Source organism: Embiotoca jacksoni, unplaced genomic scaffold (genome assembly GCF_022577435.1).
Source record: "Embiotoca jacksoni isolate LCO1_2020_lvr unplaced genomic scaffold, fEmbJac1.0.p SCAF_7, whole genome shotgun sequence".
In the NCBI taxonomy this organism is placed as follows: Eukaryota; Metazoa; Chordata; class Actinopteri; family Embiotocidae; genus Embiotoca; species Embiotoca jacksoni.
In genome coordinates, this window is record NW_027185425.1 from 14,338,105 (window position 1) to 14,355,514 (window position 17,410).

Genomic DNA, 17,410 nt, shown 5'->3' on the forward strand with positions numbered 1-17,410 from the left:
TTTGGTTAATAATTGAATTAGGAAGGAACACTCTGTTTAGTTTATGCACTATGAATTGCATGACAGTAATGCTGCCAGGAAGAAAATATGATACACAAACAAACTTAGAACCGCTCCTTTACAACTTTGTCACATTTTAACAAGTACTCAAATGATTATCACTGTCAGAACATGGACCCAATGTGCATTTAAGCACTGAGATGATAGGCTATAAATTCAATTGTGCAATTAAACAATCTGATTTCTCTAGGACTGTGAAAAGGCATGACCTGATGGTTATGATAAATTATTATTCTTTCTGTCAAACAAAGTGAGGCAAACATTTTGCTTTGTTTTACAGTTTAAAGTTTATTGGGCGCCAATTAAATTTTACATTTAAGAGAAATGATGATTTAGAAATGAAGACGTATTTTATGGACTTGCTCTAATATAAATGTCTCTTATTTTGTGTTAATTATTTCAACCACATATTGTATTATTTCTGTAAAGTGTTGACAAAATTAATGAATACCAAACGCATCTTTCAGGAAAAAAAATGTGGTGACGGCAACTCATGTAATGTCTAAACCATTATCAAGAGGGTTGAACATTTTTCCTTTTAGACTTGCTGACCTTACATAATGCAGCATCGACGATGATGAGCTACTGATAACTGCAGTTCAGATGCCTCAGGTCACAGTAAATACCTCTGTCTCTCTCGCCAGGACACACAGTAGGGTTAAAGGACTCAGAAGGAGAGACAGTCCACAGAGGATCAGTAACTGTTTACACGGAGGAGATCATTTCGGAAAGCTTCAACCAGCTTGAAGGTTTGCAAAGCAGCAAGTCTAAAAACGTTTTATCAAAGGGCGACTCAACGGCTCCATTTTCCAAATCTGTGTCCAGTGAGGTTCACAAACAGCCACCATGAAGCTGAAGATACCAAACCCAGGACTGGATGGCCGAATCCCATCTCATGGAGAGCTGGAGCGGATGGAGAAGGAAGAGGCTGATGACAGGCCCAAATGGGACAACAAAACCCAGTATCTGCTCACCTGTGTGGGCTTCTGTGTGGGACTTGGTAACGTCTGGAGGTTCCCGTACCTGTGTCAAAGCCATGGAGGAGGTAGGCAAGGATGACTGGAACTACATCTGAAACATATTGTAATACAGACAGAGTGACAGAAAAGAAAATGTCAGTGTAACTTTTCTTTACTTTTACCAGCTAAAAACTCAAAATTAATGCCACAATTTTTAACGAATACATATAAATTGTCCCATTTGGGAAATCACAACAAAGTCTAAGAAAATAAAAGAATTTTGAAACATTTTGGGAATTTGAATTTTTGAAATTGAATTTTGTGTGTTTGAAAAAGGGGTTTGAGCTTTTAGCAGAGACCACGAAAAATGTATATGTAGCAGTGCACACAAACTGTCAGTACCAGTTTACTCTTAGCTTGGAATTTAGGGAAGTGCATATTTTTTTCAATTAATCTTTGAATATATTTACACCAACAAGACAGTTTATCTGTTTTGATCAACTTGCAGATTTCTGTAAACTGAAGCTACAACAATTACTGCAATTTTGTTTGCCCAAACTTAAATGTAAAGCAAAAGTGAACACGTGAGTCTTTTTCTTGAAGTGTAGGTAATAAAACGAGTACAAATGTTTTTACAGTTTATGGGCGTCTTTATGAGTGAAATTGACTCCTGAACATTTACTTTCCTTTGTTAAAGTGTTTAATAAAATGAATCACACCACATTGCTAACTCATTACGAACGTGCATATTCTACTTTTAGGAGCGTTTATGATCCCATTCCTTATCCTGCTGGTTTTGGAGGGAATCCCACTGCTGCACTTAGAGTTTGCCATCGGCCAGCGCCTGAGGAAGGGCAGCGTGGGAGTGTGGAGCTCAATCAGTCCCTACCTAACGGGAGTTGGTGGGTACAAAAACACCAAAACATTATTTGGTTGAGTTTGTTTGTTTGTTTGTTTGTTTGTTTGTTTACTATATCAGTGGCATAGCTGTAGGGATGGCAATGATGATGGTCTGTAGGTTGGTCGCCCCATTGGTCCCAACTGAACATTTTATGGATTAATATAACATTTTCTGCAGAAATTCCTGTCTATAGACCTTGGCACGACATAGATTTTAGCTAAACATTCATTTTTAAAGCAATTACAATTTCCCCCAAATTGTACTTAAGTGATCCCTTGATGTGTTTAGCTCCACGATCAGGTCATATACCTGCAAAACTAAAGACATTTACATCAGCATCAGCTTTTTTTGGTGCTAGTTGGCTAATTTTACCATGCTAACATATTAAACTAAGATAGCGAAGATTAACATTATGTCTGCTTTACAGCAGTATTAACACGTTTTTATTTTGTTACAGGTATTGCATCCTTGCTTGTCTCCTTTTTGGTGGGTATGTACTACAACACCATCATGGCCTGGATCATGTGGTACCTCTTCAACTCCTTTCAAGATCCTCTGCCTTGGAGCCAATGTCCTCTCAATGCAAACAGGACAGGTAAGCCCTCCTTAATAAAGATAACAGTGTGAAATGTATAGTTTGTGATAACATTAACTTCCAAGGTTGTTCACACCCTCTTTCGCAAATCCTAAAATAGCCTTTTGCTATCTGCTTTTCCTTTGCAGGTTTAGTTGAGGAGTGTGCACGGAGCAGCACCGTTGACTACTTCTGGTACAGAGAGACACTGAATACTTCAACAGCTATTGATGAGGCTGGAAGTCTGCAGTGGTGGATGGTGTTAGCCCTGGTAGCTGCCTGGACTCTGCTCTATGTTTGCTGCATCCGTGGCATTGAGACTACTGGCAAGGTCTGACAGTCACATTACATTTTAGAAATCTAATGTGAGAGTGATTATTGCACATACATTCGATTAAGTTTAAAGGTAGCTGAGTGATCTTTGGATGATGTGTCATTCTTTCATTTCTCAGGCTGTGTACATCACCTCCACACTGCCATATCTGGTCCTCACCATCTTCCTCATCAGAGGACTGACTCTTAAAGGCTCTTTTGAGGGAATCAAGTTCCTCTTCACACCAGATGTAAGCATTGCTGGATATACACCAACCAACATCTGTCACATTAATCATATCTCTGCACCAGTGACATTTGCAAGTTGGCCGTCAGTTCGTCAAAACCATTCTTGTGAACGCAATATTTTGGAAACAGCTTGAGGGACTTTCTTCAAATTTGGCAAAACCATTTGTTTGGCCCCAAGAATGAACTGATTCAATTTCGGTGGTCAAAGGTCAAGGTCACTTACCTCACGACTGTGCCATCTATCCGTCCCATTCTTATGAGCACGATATTCCAGGAACACCTTGAGGGACTTTCTTCAAATTTGTTTCAACTTGTTCTTGGTTCAAAGATGAACTGAACCAATTACTTTTTGGTGTAAAAAATATAAACTTCATACCTTTTATCAAATTCCTTCAAAGTCCTCACTACATGTGTTATATGAGTCTGAACAGACATGGATGTAACCTGCAATGTAACTTAATGGCAGGAGCACACAACAGCGAGGAACTAATTCTCATTAACATTATGCAAGACTCAAACAATAGTTTGACCTGTTGGAAGATCTGAGTATTCTCTTTGTTAGCATTGTAATTCAACTATATTGGCGTAAATGTGACCCCAAGTGATTCAAATCTATTTTCCCATATTTGACAATTGTAATACTTTTCTTTTTGTGTAGACAGAGTCTGTTCGATAAAAGGCTTGATAATGAAGGTTGAAAAACAGCGCAGGCAGTACATTGGTAATATACTGAAGATAACAATTTTAAAACCAATTTACCTGATGCAATTTAGCAATTACCTTTATTTTTCCAACTCTTTATCATGGTTTATGCTCCTTGGAAGATTGAACTTATGATAAACAGAACATCCTGGTGTAAAATACTCTCACACACTAATTAACAATGGCTGTGACAGTGCAAAAGAGCGTTAACTGTCTGTTTTAAATATTCCTGAAAAATATTCAAGATGAAGTACTTATCAGCTTCACTGAGAATAAACTTTTCATTTGCTCCTCTTTTAGGTGAATGAGTTAATGAATCCAACGACCTGGTTGGATGCAGGGGCTCAGGTTTTCTACTCCTTCTCCTTGGCTTTTGGAGGTCTCATCTCCTTCTCCAGTTACAACTCCATTCAGTGAGTAATTGTCTCGACTGCTTAATCAAAAGGGAGCCTTCTGTGCCGTTGTTCTCCTCACATCACCTCCCTTCAAAATGTTCTTGCAGCAACAACTGTGAGCAGGACGCCGTTGTCATTTCTATCATCAACGGCTGCACCTCGGTCTACTCTGCAACCGTTATCTACTCCATCATCGGCTTCAGGGCCACGCAAAAATTTGACGACTGCATGGGAGAGTGAGTCTCAAACTTCCCAAAAAAGGACTTTTAAACCAAACAAAGTGAACGTGAATCTGGATCAGACTGAACTCATAGCATTGTGCTTTTTTTGCAGCAACATCTGGAAGCTGATGAATGCTTTTAACTACCCGGAAAACAGCATCACAGATAGCAACTACAACGACTTGCTGACCCAGTTCAACCAGACACGTCCAGATGTCATCCAAGGATTGGATTTACAGACCTGCGACTTGCAGACCTTCCTCAGTCAGGTCAGTAGAGAACCTTTATTTATATATATATTTTTAGTCTAATTAAAATCTATCTAGTTTTATTGCCACAGAAATGATTTAACATGCAATCAGTGCTTGAAATATTTGGCCTATACTCCTCCAGGGTGTGGAGGGAACCGGTTTGGCCTTCATCGTGTTTACAGAGGCCATCATCAAGATGCCCATTTCGCCCATGTGGTCTGTCCTCTTCTTTGTCATGCTCTTCTGTCTCGGCCTCTCGACTATGTTCGGGAACATCGAGGGAGTGGTGGTCCCTTTGCAAGACCTTAACATACTTCCCAAAACTTGGCCCAAAGAAGTTTTCTGTGGTAATTTTCTCATAAAAAATAACCTTTTCATATCTGCATTAGAAAATTGGATTTGGAAATAGGAGTGTGACCACCTGTTTTTAATGTTTTCTGCAGGTCTGACTTGCTTTGTTTCCTTCGCTCTCGGGCTCATATTTGCTCTTCGGTCTGGGAACTATTGGCTAGCTCTGTTTGACAGCTTTGCAGGCTCTATCCCGCTACTGGTCATCGGATTCTGTGAAATGATCGCCGTTATCTACATCTACGGTATAGATAGGTGAGTCTGTCCAGGGGGTGGTCATTAGTAGGCTGCAGATTCTGTGTCCAAAAAGAGTAACCTTTCAGCTACTATGGTGAACGTTACACCTGCCACACATCAGCATGTTTGCATTTTCATTTTGTGCATGTTTGCAAGCTTACAATAGCACTTAGCTTTAACCAAAACTGTGTCCAAATGCAGCCTCATCCGGCCCTAGTATAACTCTTAGTCTTGTTATTTACATGAGGCAGAGACGGTTGCTGAACAGGCCAATGTTGGTGTCTGATACTTCGTGAGGCAAACAGTAGATCGGTATACAGTTCAAACCAAGCAGAAAATAACAGCATTATATTCTGATCTTGGAGTAGATATAATGTGTCTAAGTCATCATAGGAGTGATAAGAGTAATACAGAGTGCGCATTTTGATGTAGCAATGCTACTTAGGAATCTAGAAAATATGAACGTTTTGCTGAGTTTCAATAATACTGTTGATGAAAGAAGTAAACATGTTATTTTTACTGTAATTATACATAAAATTTGAAGTTTAATAGAATGTATATAGCTTGTAAGATGTGCAAAAGGTGGTATAATGTTATGTTTTTTCATGTATGAACTTGGGACACAAAGTTAGCTTCACCAAAAGACAAGAGGCTAGAGTTCACCTCATCATCAACCTGTTGATCACACGCCAGCAGCCACACATGTTGTTTTATGTACTGTAACTAATAAAAGCAAAAGGTCATGTTTTATGGACGCTTTCATACATGCTCAGCTACATTATGTCTCCCTCTTATTGCTACCAAACAGGTTTAACGAGGACATCGAGTTTATGGTCGGCCACAAGCCCAATATTTTCTGGCAGTTGACATGGAGAGTGGTCAGCCCACTCATCATGATCGTCATCTTGATTTTCTACTTCGTTACCCAAGTCACCAAGACTCTCACCTATTTAGTGTGGGACGAGGAGGCGGTAAGTGTGCTTCCAAGAATCAGGTTTTATCAAAATTGCAGCCTAAAACCTTCTTAGAAGTCCTGTCCTAAAATATGCCACTGGTTTTAAACAAACTATTGTTATTTCAGTTCTTTTTTGTTTTGTACAGTGCTATAAAATGTAACATTTCCCTTGACTCTGACCACAGGAGAGCTTTCCCACCCTCGAAGCGCGTCCCTATCCTACCTGGATCTACATCATCATCTTCATCCTGGCTGGAGTTCCCAGTTTAGCCATCCCCATTTTTGCCTTCTTCAAATTCCTCCAGAAGAAATGTTGCAAGGAGAAGGACTACAGTGACGATTCAGTGCACACAATCTCTGGAAAAATGCAAATGATTGACAAAATTAAGGTTTAGATGGATTATGACTATTTAATGTGAATATGGACTCCTTGTATATCATGTACATCGAGTTTTTTCTCTCATGCCCTGTAATGATTAAAGTACACCTCAGTGACTACTAGCTTTTAACTTTGAAAAGCAGAAGTAAATGTTGAAGTATTTTCTTTAAAAGACTTTGAAGAAAAGCTGAATTAATACAGATTTTCACACTATTGTAATATTAGTTTCCTTTTGTGTCATGTGAGTGTACTTTGTCTGTTCAAGGATTCCATTTTGTATGAAGCTGAAGTACAACCAATAGCTGGTTAGCTTTGCCTAGCCCTAAAGATCGAGAAAAAGCTTAATAATTAACACATTATAATATTTTATTTGTTTAAACTGTACAAAGTACTATAAGTAGCAAAAAGTCACAATTTGTGGTTGAGCCATGCTGGTTGTTTCACTCTTTATAGCAAGTTAAACCTTGGAGCCATTGGTTGGAGCTTCACACACATATTATGAGAGTGGTTTTAATCTTCTCATTTATTCTTTTTAAGAAAACAAATACATCTATTTCAAAATATCTAACTATTCTTTTAATATTGTTAGTTTACTACCTGATATGGTAACCTTTTATTTGAATATGTTGTAAATAATCCTCAAGAGGACTTAATTCTTAATAAATCTTTTTACATACCGTGATAATGTCTGAGAGTTTTTCAAGCAATACATTAATATATTTGTCATATATATGATGTCAGTAGCTTTTAGCCTACTGTTGTAGTGTTTATAAGGTTTTTGACCTATTATGGAGCACTGTATTGCAAAGTTGTCATGTTTGATGTACAGTTGAAACCAGAAGTTTCCATACACTGTGCAAAAAGACACATAACACTTTTTTTATCACTGTCTGAAGTTAAATCAGACTAAACCTCTCCTGTTTCAGGTCCGTTAGGATTACCAAAATTATTTAACTTTTGCTAAATGTCACAATAATGAGAAAGAGAATATTTTAGAGAATTTTATATTACTTTCTTTGAGGTCAAAAGTTTACATACACCAAAAGTACTATGTCTTTAAACAACGTGGGCAAGCCCAGATGATGATGTCATGGCTTTTGAAGCTCCTGATAGGTTAACTGACAACATGTGAGTTAATTGAAGGCACACCTGGGGATGTATTTTAAGGCCACACCTCAAACACTCTGCTTCCTTGTTTGAAATCATGGGAAAGCCAAAAGAAATCAGCCAAGAAATCAGGGAGAGAATCGTGGAGCTCCACAAGTCTGGTTCATCCTTGGGTGCAATTTCCAGATGCTTAAAGGTGCCATGTTCATCTGTGCAAACAATTATACTCAAGTATAAACATGGGAATGTCCAGCCATCACACCGCTCATGAAGGAGACGGGCTCTGTGTCCCAGAGATGAACGTGTTTTGGTCCGACGTGCAAATCAACCCCAGAACAAAAGCTAAAGACCTTGTGAAGATGATGGCTGAAGCTGGTAAGAAAGTGTCATTATCCACAGTAAAACGAGTCCTGCACCGACATGGGCTGAAAGGCTACTCAGCAAGAAGGAAGCCATTACTCCTAAAGAAACATAAAAAAGCCAGATTACAGTTTGCAAAAAGACACCAAGACAAAGACCTTAACTTCTGGAGACATGTCCTGTGGTCTGATGAAACTAAAGTGGAGCTGTTTGGCCATAATGGCCACCGTTACATTTGGAAGAAAAAGGGGGAAGCTTGTAGACCTGAAAACACCATCCCAACTGTGAAGCATGGAGGTGGCAGCATCATGTTGTGGGGCTGTTTTGCTGCAGCAGGAACTGGAGCTCTTCATAAAATAGACGGCATCATGAAGAAAGAACATTACCTGGAAATATTAAGGCAACATCTCAGGACATCAGCCAGGAAGCTAAAACTTGGGCGCAAATGGGTCTCCCAAATGGACAATGACCCTCAGCATACTGCCAAAATAGTTAAAAAGTGGCTTGAGGACAACAAAGTCAATGTCTTGGAGTGGCCATCACAAAGCCCTGACCTGAATCCCATCGAAAATTTGTGGGCAGATCTGAAAAGGCGTGTGTGAGCGAGGCGGCCAACAAACCTGACTCAGTTACACCAGTTCTGTCGGGAGGAATGGGCCAGAATTCCAGCAGAGTACTGTAAGATGCTTGTGGAAGGATACCCAAAACGTTTGACCCAAGTCATGCAGTTCAAAGGCAATGCTACTAAATACTAAGGAACTGTATGTAAACTTTTGACCTTGAAGAAAGTAATGAAAAATTCTCTAAAATATTCTCTTTCTCATTATTGTGACATTTAGCAAAAGTTAAATAATTTTGGTAATCCTAACGGACCTGAAACAGGAAAGGTTTAGTCTGATTTAACTTCAGACAGTGAGAAAAAAAGTGTTATGTGTCTTTTTGCACAGTGTATGTAAACTTCTGGTTTCAACTGTATATTACAACACTGGACTTACTCTGCCATAAACTGTTATGAACTGTTAATAATCTTCTCACTGGTTCAGAGCAAAATAAAGTGGTTATATATGTTATCTGTGCTATTAAAATACATCATGCAGAATATCAATTCAGAATGTGCCCGGGTTAATGTGTGGCACGCTTGTAAACTTGTTTCATCTTTGCCGAGTGCTCCTGTGTGGACATCCATACGTGGACACTAACCCCTCATTATGCCTCATTAGTATAGAAGAGAACACTTCTCGGCTTCAGTTCAAGTATGGTTGCCATGAGACTGGTGCTTCCTAACCCAGGACTGGATCTCCGGATCCCAGGCCACGACGATCTAGAGCGGATGGAAAAGGAGGGGGCTGCGGACAGGCCCAAGTGGGACAACAAAGCCCAGTACATACTAACCTGTGTGGGCTTCTGCATCGGGCTTGGCAACGTGTGGCGATTCCCTTACTTGTGTCAAAGTCATGGAGGAGGTGAGCTAAAACAGAAAGGAGAGATTGACATATCTGGTTATGTTGGGAAATGATTGATGGACAAATTAATGTGTGGTTGTGGCACTAAGGAATTATTTTTGATTAAAGGGGAATTTAGATCAATTTATGGTGCCTTATATACTATGTATGTTTTTGTGTCAGGTTACACAAGGACAAAAGTGTTGTGGCTAAATTGTGAGCTTTACCATTCCACATTCAGCAAAACCCTTTGTCCTTTGAACCTAAAGCTACAAGATGGGTTTAATATATCACTCATTAATGGTGACAAGACAGTGCAAGTGCATTTGCCATCAAGTTACATGAATGATTCTTAAGAGTAAGAGTAATGGCTAACTTTCAGACAGAGACCCTGAGGTCAGCTGTATATTTGAAACAAAATGCCAGATGTTATGTTATGCATTCATACTGCGTACATTTGTTTCAAAAATATCTGTGGGTCACTGTTGAGCCACAGGGGATGGAACAATTTTATAGGCATGTATATTTTGAAAATATAATTTATTCTTTTTCTTTGCCTTGTTAAGTAGAGTTTGAGCCCATGCAGCAAAAAAACACAGCTCATAGTCCATGTCAGTGACTTCCGTGGCAGTGTCCATTAGTAATGTGTACATAAAAACAATACAACACCAGTGTTACACTGTTGTGAATTTGCATGCCTTTTTTTTTGTCTGTAAAGAAAAAAATCTTTACAGTGTAAAGAAAAAATTCTTTACAGTGAATTAAAATATTTATGGTCTTTGCCTATATCAGTTGTACGCAAGAACAGATCTGTAACTTTAGAGAGCATAATGTTGTTAAGGCATAACTGCTATTAAATACTGGAATTGGAAACGTTCTTTCTAAAATCATATCACATATAATTCAGATATCAAGCCTGCCAACGTCCCCACAGGTTGTATTATGTTGTCAATTAGCTTTGTCCAAAATATAAAGCTCTAAAATTCAGAGAGCTGCGGGAAGTGCTTAATCTAATAGACTTCTTCTGAACACCTCTTACACAGTCTGACCTGAACGGCTAAGGCTTTGTTCAGACTGCCAGACTGGAAATGCGATCCAAAATGCGATTCCAATCAGATTTCTACAGGTGCGTCTCAGTCCCGATTTCTTGCAGTACTTGCAACACGACATCCAATGAAGATGTAACTTTTAGTGACTAAGGGAGCATAATCTATGCTATCACGAGCAGAGTGCTATCAGAGAGTGGGGATGTTGGTGCTATGGAGGGCAATGAAAACAACACACTGTGAACAGACACTGAAATAAATTGTCGGCTAGCACTTTGTTTTTGCACTTTGTACTTTTCTGCGCTTTGAAGACACATCACCAGCGTAGTTCAGCGCATGGCGCAACCAATGCAGATGGGTTGCCGATGTCTGGTCAATCCGATCTGGTCACTTGCAAATAACATTGCCGACAGTCTGTCCTAAAGATCTGATTAGAGAAACAAATCCAAATTAATCTGCTGTCTCCATGCAGTCCACCGAACAGTTGTCAAGACATTTCACAAAAAAACAAAATTAAAAACATGCGAACATCATGGTGTTGCCAGAAAAGTCAGGGCATCACCAACGTGTCATCAGGATTCCTCCTGTGAAGACCATGAAGTTCTTCAAAAAATTACATGACAAGCAATCCAAGAGTTATTGAGATATTTCAGCCTGTAACAAAGCAACGGACTGATTAACCAGCTGATTGACCAGACAAATAAACCAACTGACTGGTTGTCCTAAAGAGACACCACCTTGTGCAGGATTCAAAGTTCTCTGATAGAAAAACAGAATGTCCTTCACATCCTTTTGAAATCCTATTTTTAGGAACCATGTGTGGGAATAAAAAATTATCAACCTCCCAACCAATAATGACATACATTTTCCAGGTGCTTTTTTGATCCCCTACTTGATCCTGCTGGTGCTTGAAGGAATGCCTCTCCTACTGCTGGAGTTTGCAATTGGCCAACGTCTCAGGAAAGGCAGCGTTGGAGTGTGGAGGTCCATCAACCCTTATCTGACTGGTGTAGGTAAGTACAATAGTCACTGAAGCAAAAGTATCTGACTTCCTGTGAGTGAGATGTCAAAGTTTATGATGCTGTGCCTCAGGTATCGCCTCCATGCTGGTGTCCTTTCTGGTTGGACTGTACTACAACACCTTAGTAGCCTGGATCTTGTGGTATCTCTTCAATTCCTTTCAAGATCCGCTGCCTTGGACCCAGTGTCCACTCAATGAAAACAGGACAGGTATACATTTTCAGCCCACACATCCCTGACACAACACCCAAACTGGGTTATTGTTAATGTATCTTTGTTTCCCCTTCAGGATTTGTACCCGAGTGTCAACAGAGCTCCACCGTGGATTATTTCTTTTACAGAGTGACTCTGAACAGTTCAACCTCGATAGCTGACTCTGGAGGAATCCACTGGCCCATTGTAATGTGTCTGTTAGCTGCCTGGACAGTCATCGCTATCTGCTGTATACGGGGCATCAGTACTTCTGGAAAGGTTTGTTGAATCTTAAATCCACTGACCATTTTTTAATCCCTGCCACCCTGGGCTCTTCTTGCAATGGATTACTCATTTACTTCATTTGTTGGTTGGGAATAGTACTTCTGCTAAGTTTTTCTTTAATCTTTTAAGCTCACTCAACTTTAAACGAGGACTGTCAAATCATCCTAAATTTGCATTAAGTGCTAATTTATAAATACAATAAATTAAAATAATGGAGGTCAAAGGTGTATGTCCAGGGTGAAAGGTCAGCATTCTTCCCAGTTTATGATCTGTGGTAAGGACATGGAGATAAAGAAAAAGTATTGTCATTGTATTGTTGCGAAGAGCTGGCTAGTTACTGTAAGCAAGTCAGCAATAACGATACATTACTGTTATCAGCATGATCAGAAATTTTGAATTCGAAAATTAGGATGAGGATAACTGATGCAGATTTAAAGTTCAATCACACGTCCATGACCAATTGTTCCATTGTTTTCTTGTCATGACTTCAGGCAGTGTACATCACAGCCATCCTGCCGTACATAGTGCTGGCCATCTTCCTGATCCGAGGACTGACTTTCAAAGGCGCGCTGAGCGGAATAAAGTTCCTTTTCACACCAGACGTATGTTTCATATCGTGAGAGAAATAAAAAGTCATATATCATAGTTCAAATCTGCATCACAAGGTGTGCTTTACCCTTGCAGGTGGATGAGTTGATTAAACCTACAACTTGGCTGGATGCAGGCGCTCAGGTCTTTTATTCCTTTGGTTTGGCATGGGGAGGCCTCATCTCCTTCTCAAGCTACAACCCTGTTCAGTAAGGGACCGACATTTAGAGTCCCCATGGTTTTCTTAATTAGTAGCAAATTCATCTGATATTTTTCTTACTTTCATTGCAAAAAGCGAGTTCAAAGAACCAAACGTGGTGTGTTTCTTGATACTTATTAATGTATCTCTTTCTCCAAGTAACAACTGCGTGCAAGATGCCATTATCCTGTCTGTTGTAACTGGCCTCACCTCAATCTATGCTGCCACAGTCACCTACTCCATTATTGGCTTCAGAGCCACTGAGAAATACGACACCTGTATCAGTGAGTGAGTACAGTTCATTTTTAAGTTGTCAAAAGGTGTAGTACACCATCTCGTGGTCACGTCAAGTAAATGTAATCAGATAGCACATTTGTACACAACACAAGTTAATCAAAGAGCTGCACAACATACAAATTGGACTTGATTCAATTAATCCAGTAAAAATTAATAAGCCATAACAAAATTGACAGAAATAAAAAACCATATTAAGAGAAAACAACATACAAGGATAAGTACAAATAGTAATTCATGCGGAAATCTGGAAGTGCCGGTTAGAATAAATGTTTTCGATCAATATTTGAAAACTGGTAGTGAAGAAATCGACCTGATCTGAAGGGAGTGGCTGTTTTAAAGTTTTGGAGCTGCAACTGGACTGGAGTTTTGTGTTAGCAGACCTAAATTTACTCTGTGAATAGAGAGGGTCTGGCCAAGCTCCAAATAGGGATGTTTCCATTCATAGCATCCGAATCGGCGAATACCTCAGGTTAATTTTGAATCTACTGGAGCAGCCTTTGACCAATCGGTATTGACCACCATATAACATACATTGTGCGGAGACCCTCCCCCATTGTGAGCAGAGTGCAACTATGGTGGTAAATGACAATTGCCAACTTAAAAAAAAAAATCTTTGGCAATGTTCTTGCTCTAGTTTCAATTTCTCAGTGTTTTCCACCTTTGGTAGAACTGTTTGTATTGCTTCATCTCGCTCTACCACAACAGCCATTATTGAAACTAAAATTCAAAACAAACTCTTGACTCATTGGTCAATTGGAGGATGGAGCCAAACTGGGATTGCAGTAATGGCATGGTAATGTCGATCAATCGGGTTATCAGTCCGGTATTCAGTGCCCCACATTGGTCAGTACTAAAATATTAAACCTTCAGCTTGTCCAGTAGTTTAGTTCGTAACCATAGAACTTCACATAAACCTCGACTGTAAATTTTTTTTTAATGCTAACGAACAAATGCTAACCTGCTTAACTAAACATGTTAAGCATTATACCTGCTGAACATAAGTGTTGTAGCATTGTCACTGTGATTATGGCAGCATGGCAGCAAAACTGTGTGCAGAGACAGGAGGAATGATCTCAGCTAGTAACTTTTTCAGTGTAGATATTATTTTATGGGAGTATTGCTAGAACAAGACAGAAAATCTAAACTTATTTTATAGCGTGAATCCGAAGGCATTGATCTCACATATTTTCTCCCTAGAAACATCATGAGATTATCAAATGCATTTGATCTTCCTGAGGACAGCATCACCATTAACAACTACGAAGCAGCTTTTACTCATCTGAACAGCTCCTATCCTGATATTATTCCTGGACTGGACATCAGAACCTGTGACATGCAGAGACTTCTCAGTGAGGTGACTGTTGCGATGAAGATCATTGAGATTCCTACGCTATCATTGTTTTTTACTCTAATCTGTTCTGTTTGTTCAGGGAGTGGAGGGAACAGGTCTGGCTTTCATCGTCTTCACAGAGGCCATCACCAAGATGCCTGGTTCCCCAATCTGGTCTGTCCTCTTTTTCATTATGCTTCTCTGCTTGGGACTCTCAACCCTGTTTGGCAACATCGAGGGGGTGGTGGTCCCCTTGAAAGACTTGGGTTTATTTCCTAAAAAATGGCCCCATGAAGTACTGACTGGTAACTAAGTTCTAAAAACATCTGCTGAATGAGTTCCTGAACTTTTCACCTCCAAATGTGTTTGTCTCCGGATTGTGTTGTAACACCACCTCCTTTGTGTTTGTGCATGTGTGTTTCAGGACTTACATGTTTTGTCTCCTTCATCATAACCCTCCTGTTTGCGCAGCATTCAGGAATTTATTGGGTGACTCTCTTTGACAACTTTGCTGGATCTGTTCCACTACTGACCATCGGATTGGTTGAGATGATTGCGGTTGTTTACATCTACGGCATAGACAGGTTCGTTTTAGTCCAAGCATTTAAGCAACACGCTGTCTTTTTCTGCAAGATATACCATTTTCTTTGCAAGAGGATGTATTTAAAAATGATCAGAAAATTCTCTTGTGTTGCAGGTTTAATGACGACATCAAATTCATGGTTGGGCATAAGCCTTCCATTTTCTGGCAGGTTTCATGGAGACTCAGCAGTCCTCTAATTGTCCTGGTTATCTTGGTTTTCTACTTGGTGACTCAAGCCCAACAAGAGCTCACCTATCTAGTCTGGGATCCCAACTCTGTAAGCTTACAAATTCTGTCTTTATGTTTCTCTTTCCTGTAATGTCTCCTTCATTACAATATACATGAATAACAAGGCATGCTAAATGTTTGTAAATGTTATTCCTTTGAGGTACAGAATGTAAGCCACTTGGCAGTAGTCAATAACCTGTTGTTTCCAGAGTTCACTGCATGAATATATGGGTCTGGGTACGCTCCGTAAGTAATTGTTCACAGTCGTTGCATTCTACCGAGCATCAACCTCTGGTTAATTTTAAAATTATTGGAGAAGCTTTAACAACTGCAACTACCTTTAAAAAAAATAAATAAATAAATACACTTGACTTCATAGTCATCATCCTTAACCACTGCCACTAGTAGCTGATTGGTCTGCCCTTCAGATTTGCTGGGCAAATGTTAATATGAGCAGCATGTCCAGACTATGATTACGGTGGAAAACTGAAGCTGTGGGAAATAGTCTGGCCAAGCTCGTCTAAGTAGTCAACCATACTTAATCAAAGTTTGCAGTGCTATGATATACAACTATTATCCACTAATCATACCGTTTTGTGGTTTACAGATGGGGTTTCCATCTCTGGCATCAGTACCGTACCCTTCATGGATCAACGCTGTCATCTTTGTTTTGGCAGGAGTCCCCAGTCTGGCAGCACCGTTGTATGCATTGTGTCGGCTGGTCTTTGTTTGCTGCAAGAAAAAAGGGGTACCCAGAGAAAAAAATTAACTGTTTAAAAGTCATACATGTCATCATCATACAGCAGAATGCAAGATTAATTAATGATAAGATCGATTTGCAGTATTTGGATTCCAATATTTTGTCTATTCATATTCATGTGTGGACTTTTATAGGATAATAGTGTTGTTCTATTGATGCTCTTTAGTAAAGTAATCACACTTCTGCAAAATGCTGTTTTTCATCCAGACATGTTTTCTACTTGCTTATCCTGTTAACAGAGGGGCGTGTTATTCTCTAAATTAAGTGTATATATCTTTGCTTTTGAAATGATTTTTGTCTGTGAAATAAATGATTGCCCCCCTAACTTTACATAAATGTAATGAGAGGTCTTAAACACAATTATATCTTTGATGAGTTAGTACGGTGTGTGTGGGACATTATAACTACAGTACAAATGTTTAGACGAGCAGAAGATGTAGTGTGGCAAATAAACCAAGAGAGGGAGACCTCACACTGACAGAACACTGCATGGTGGACATGGTCATTATTTGCTATCCAAGAATAAACTTGTGAACCCTTTCAAATTAACTTTTTTCCAACCCTAATTATGATTCTATGCCAACGACAGCCATAGCAGGTGGCATTATATTTTGGGGTTGTTTGTCTGTACCGTTCTTGTGAATGCCATAATTCAAGAACACTGGGAAAGTTTCTTCAAACTTAGTATAAAGGTTTACTTTGTAGCCAGGATGAACTGATTCGATTTTGATGGTCTAAAGTTAAGGTCACTGTGACCTCAAATCAACTTAATCTAATGAACATTATATCTCAGGTACGCCTCGAGGTAATTTCTCCAAATTCGGCACCAACGTTCACTTTGCCTCAAAGATGAAGTGATTGGATTTTGTTGGTCAAAGGTAAAGTCAGTGTGACCTCACATATTTTCATTCCTATGAATGCAATTTTTCCTAAACACCTGTAAGGATCTACTTCAAATTTGGCACAAATGTTCACTCTGACTCGGTTTTGGTGATCAAAGGTCAGAGGTTAAGGTCAACATGACCTCACATCCATCCTCTCCATTCGTCCCGTTCCTGTGAATACGATGTCTGAAGAACTCCTGAAGGTACATTCTTCAAATTTGACACAAACTATCATTTGTACTCAAGGATTACTCCCAAAACACATTTTTGGCCATAACTAAATAATGCATATGCGAATTATGACAACATTTCACACAATTATCAAAAAGGATAAATTGATGGTTGGATTTTTTTTCCAAAAGGTCACCTTCACTGTTACATCAAAATACTCTGCAAAAAAAACGTTTCATTCAGGAACAGGGGGAGATCGTGACCATATTTCACATTTGGTTAGACACTGAATTGGTAACTTTCTCTGTCCATGTAGAAACTGTGGTGATTGTATAGATCTTCTGTCCTGTCAGGATTAAAGATGTCTGTGAAGCA

General features: G+C 39.4%; 2 protein-coding genes across 2 annotated transcripts; both read left to right on the top strand.

Moving 5' to 3' along the window:
• Positions 1 to 906: 906 nt before the first annotated feature.
• Positions 907 to 6,559, top strand: LOC138214808 (sodium-dependent neutral amino acid transporter B(0)AT1-like). The gene is made up of 12 exons (XM_069176626.1): positions 907 to 1,105; positions 1,781 to 1,921; positions 2,378 to 2,515; positions 2,644 to 2,825; positions 2,947 to 3,057; positions 4,058 to 4,170; positions 4,260 to 4,388; positions 4,486 to 4,642; positions 4,767 to 4,971; positions 5,068 to 5,227; positions 6,018 to 6,180; positions 6,350 to 6,559. Exons 1-12 carry the CDS (start codon positions 907 to 909, stop codon positions 6,557 to 6,559), a joined length of 1,908 nt encoding a protein of 635 aa, XP_069032727.1.
• Positions 6,560 to 9,274: 2,715 nt separating this feature from the next.
• LOC138214731 (sodium-dependent neutral amino acid transporter B(0)AT1-like) lies at positions 9,275 to 15,989 on the top strand. The gene is made up of 12 exons (XM_069176511.1): positions 9,275 to 9,473; positions 11,371 to 11,511; positions 11,591 to 11,728; positions 11,808 to 11,989; positions 12,487 to 12,597; positions 12,680 to 12,792; positions 12,942 to 13,070; positions 14,277 to 14,433; positions 14,510 to 14,714; positions 14,834 to 14,993; positions 15,107 to 15,269; positions 15,828 to 15,989. Exons 1-12 carry the CDS (start codon positions 9,275 to 9,277, stop codon positions 15,987 to 15,989), a joined length of 1,860 nt encoding a protein of 619 aa, XP_069032612.1.
• The last annotated feature ends 1,421 nt before the right edge of the window (positions 15,990 to 17,410 follow it).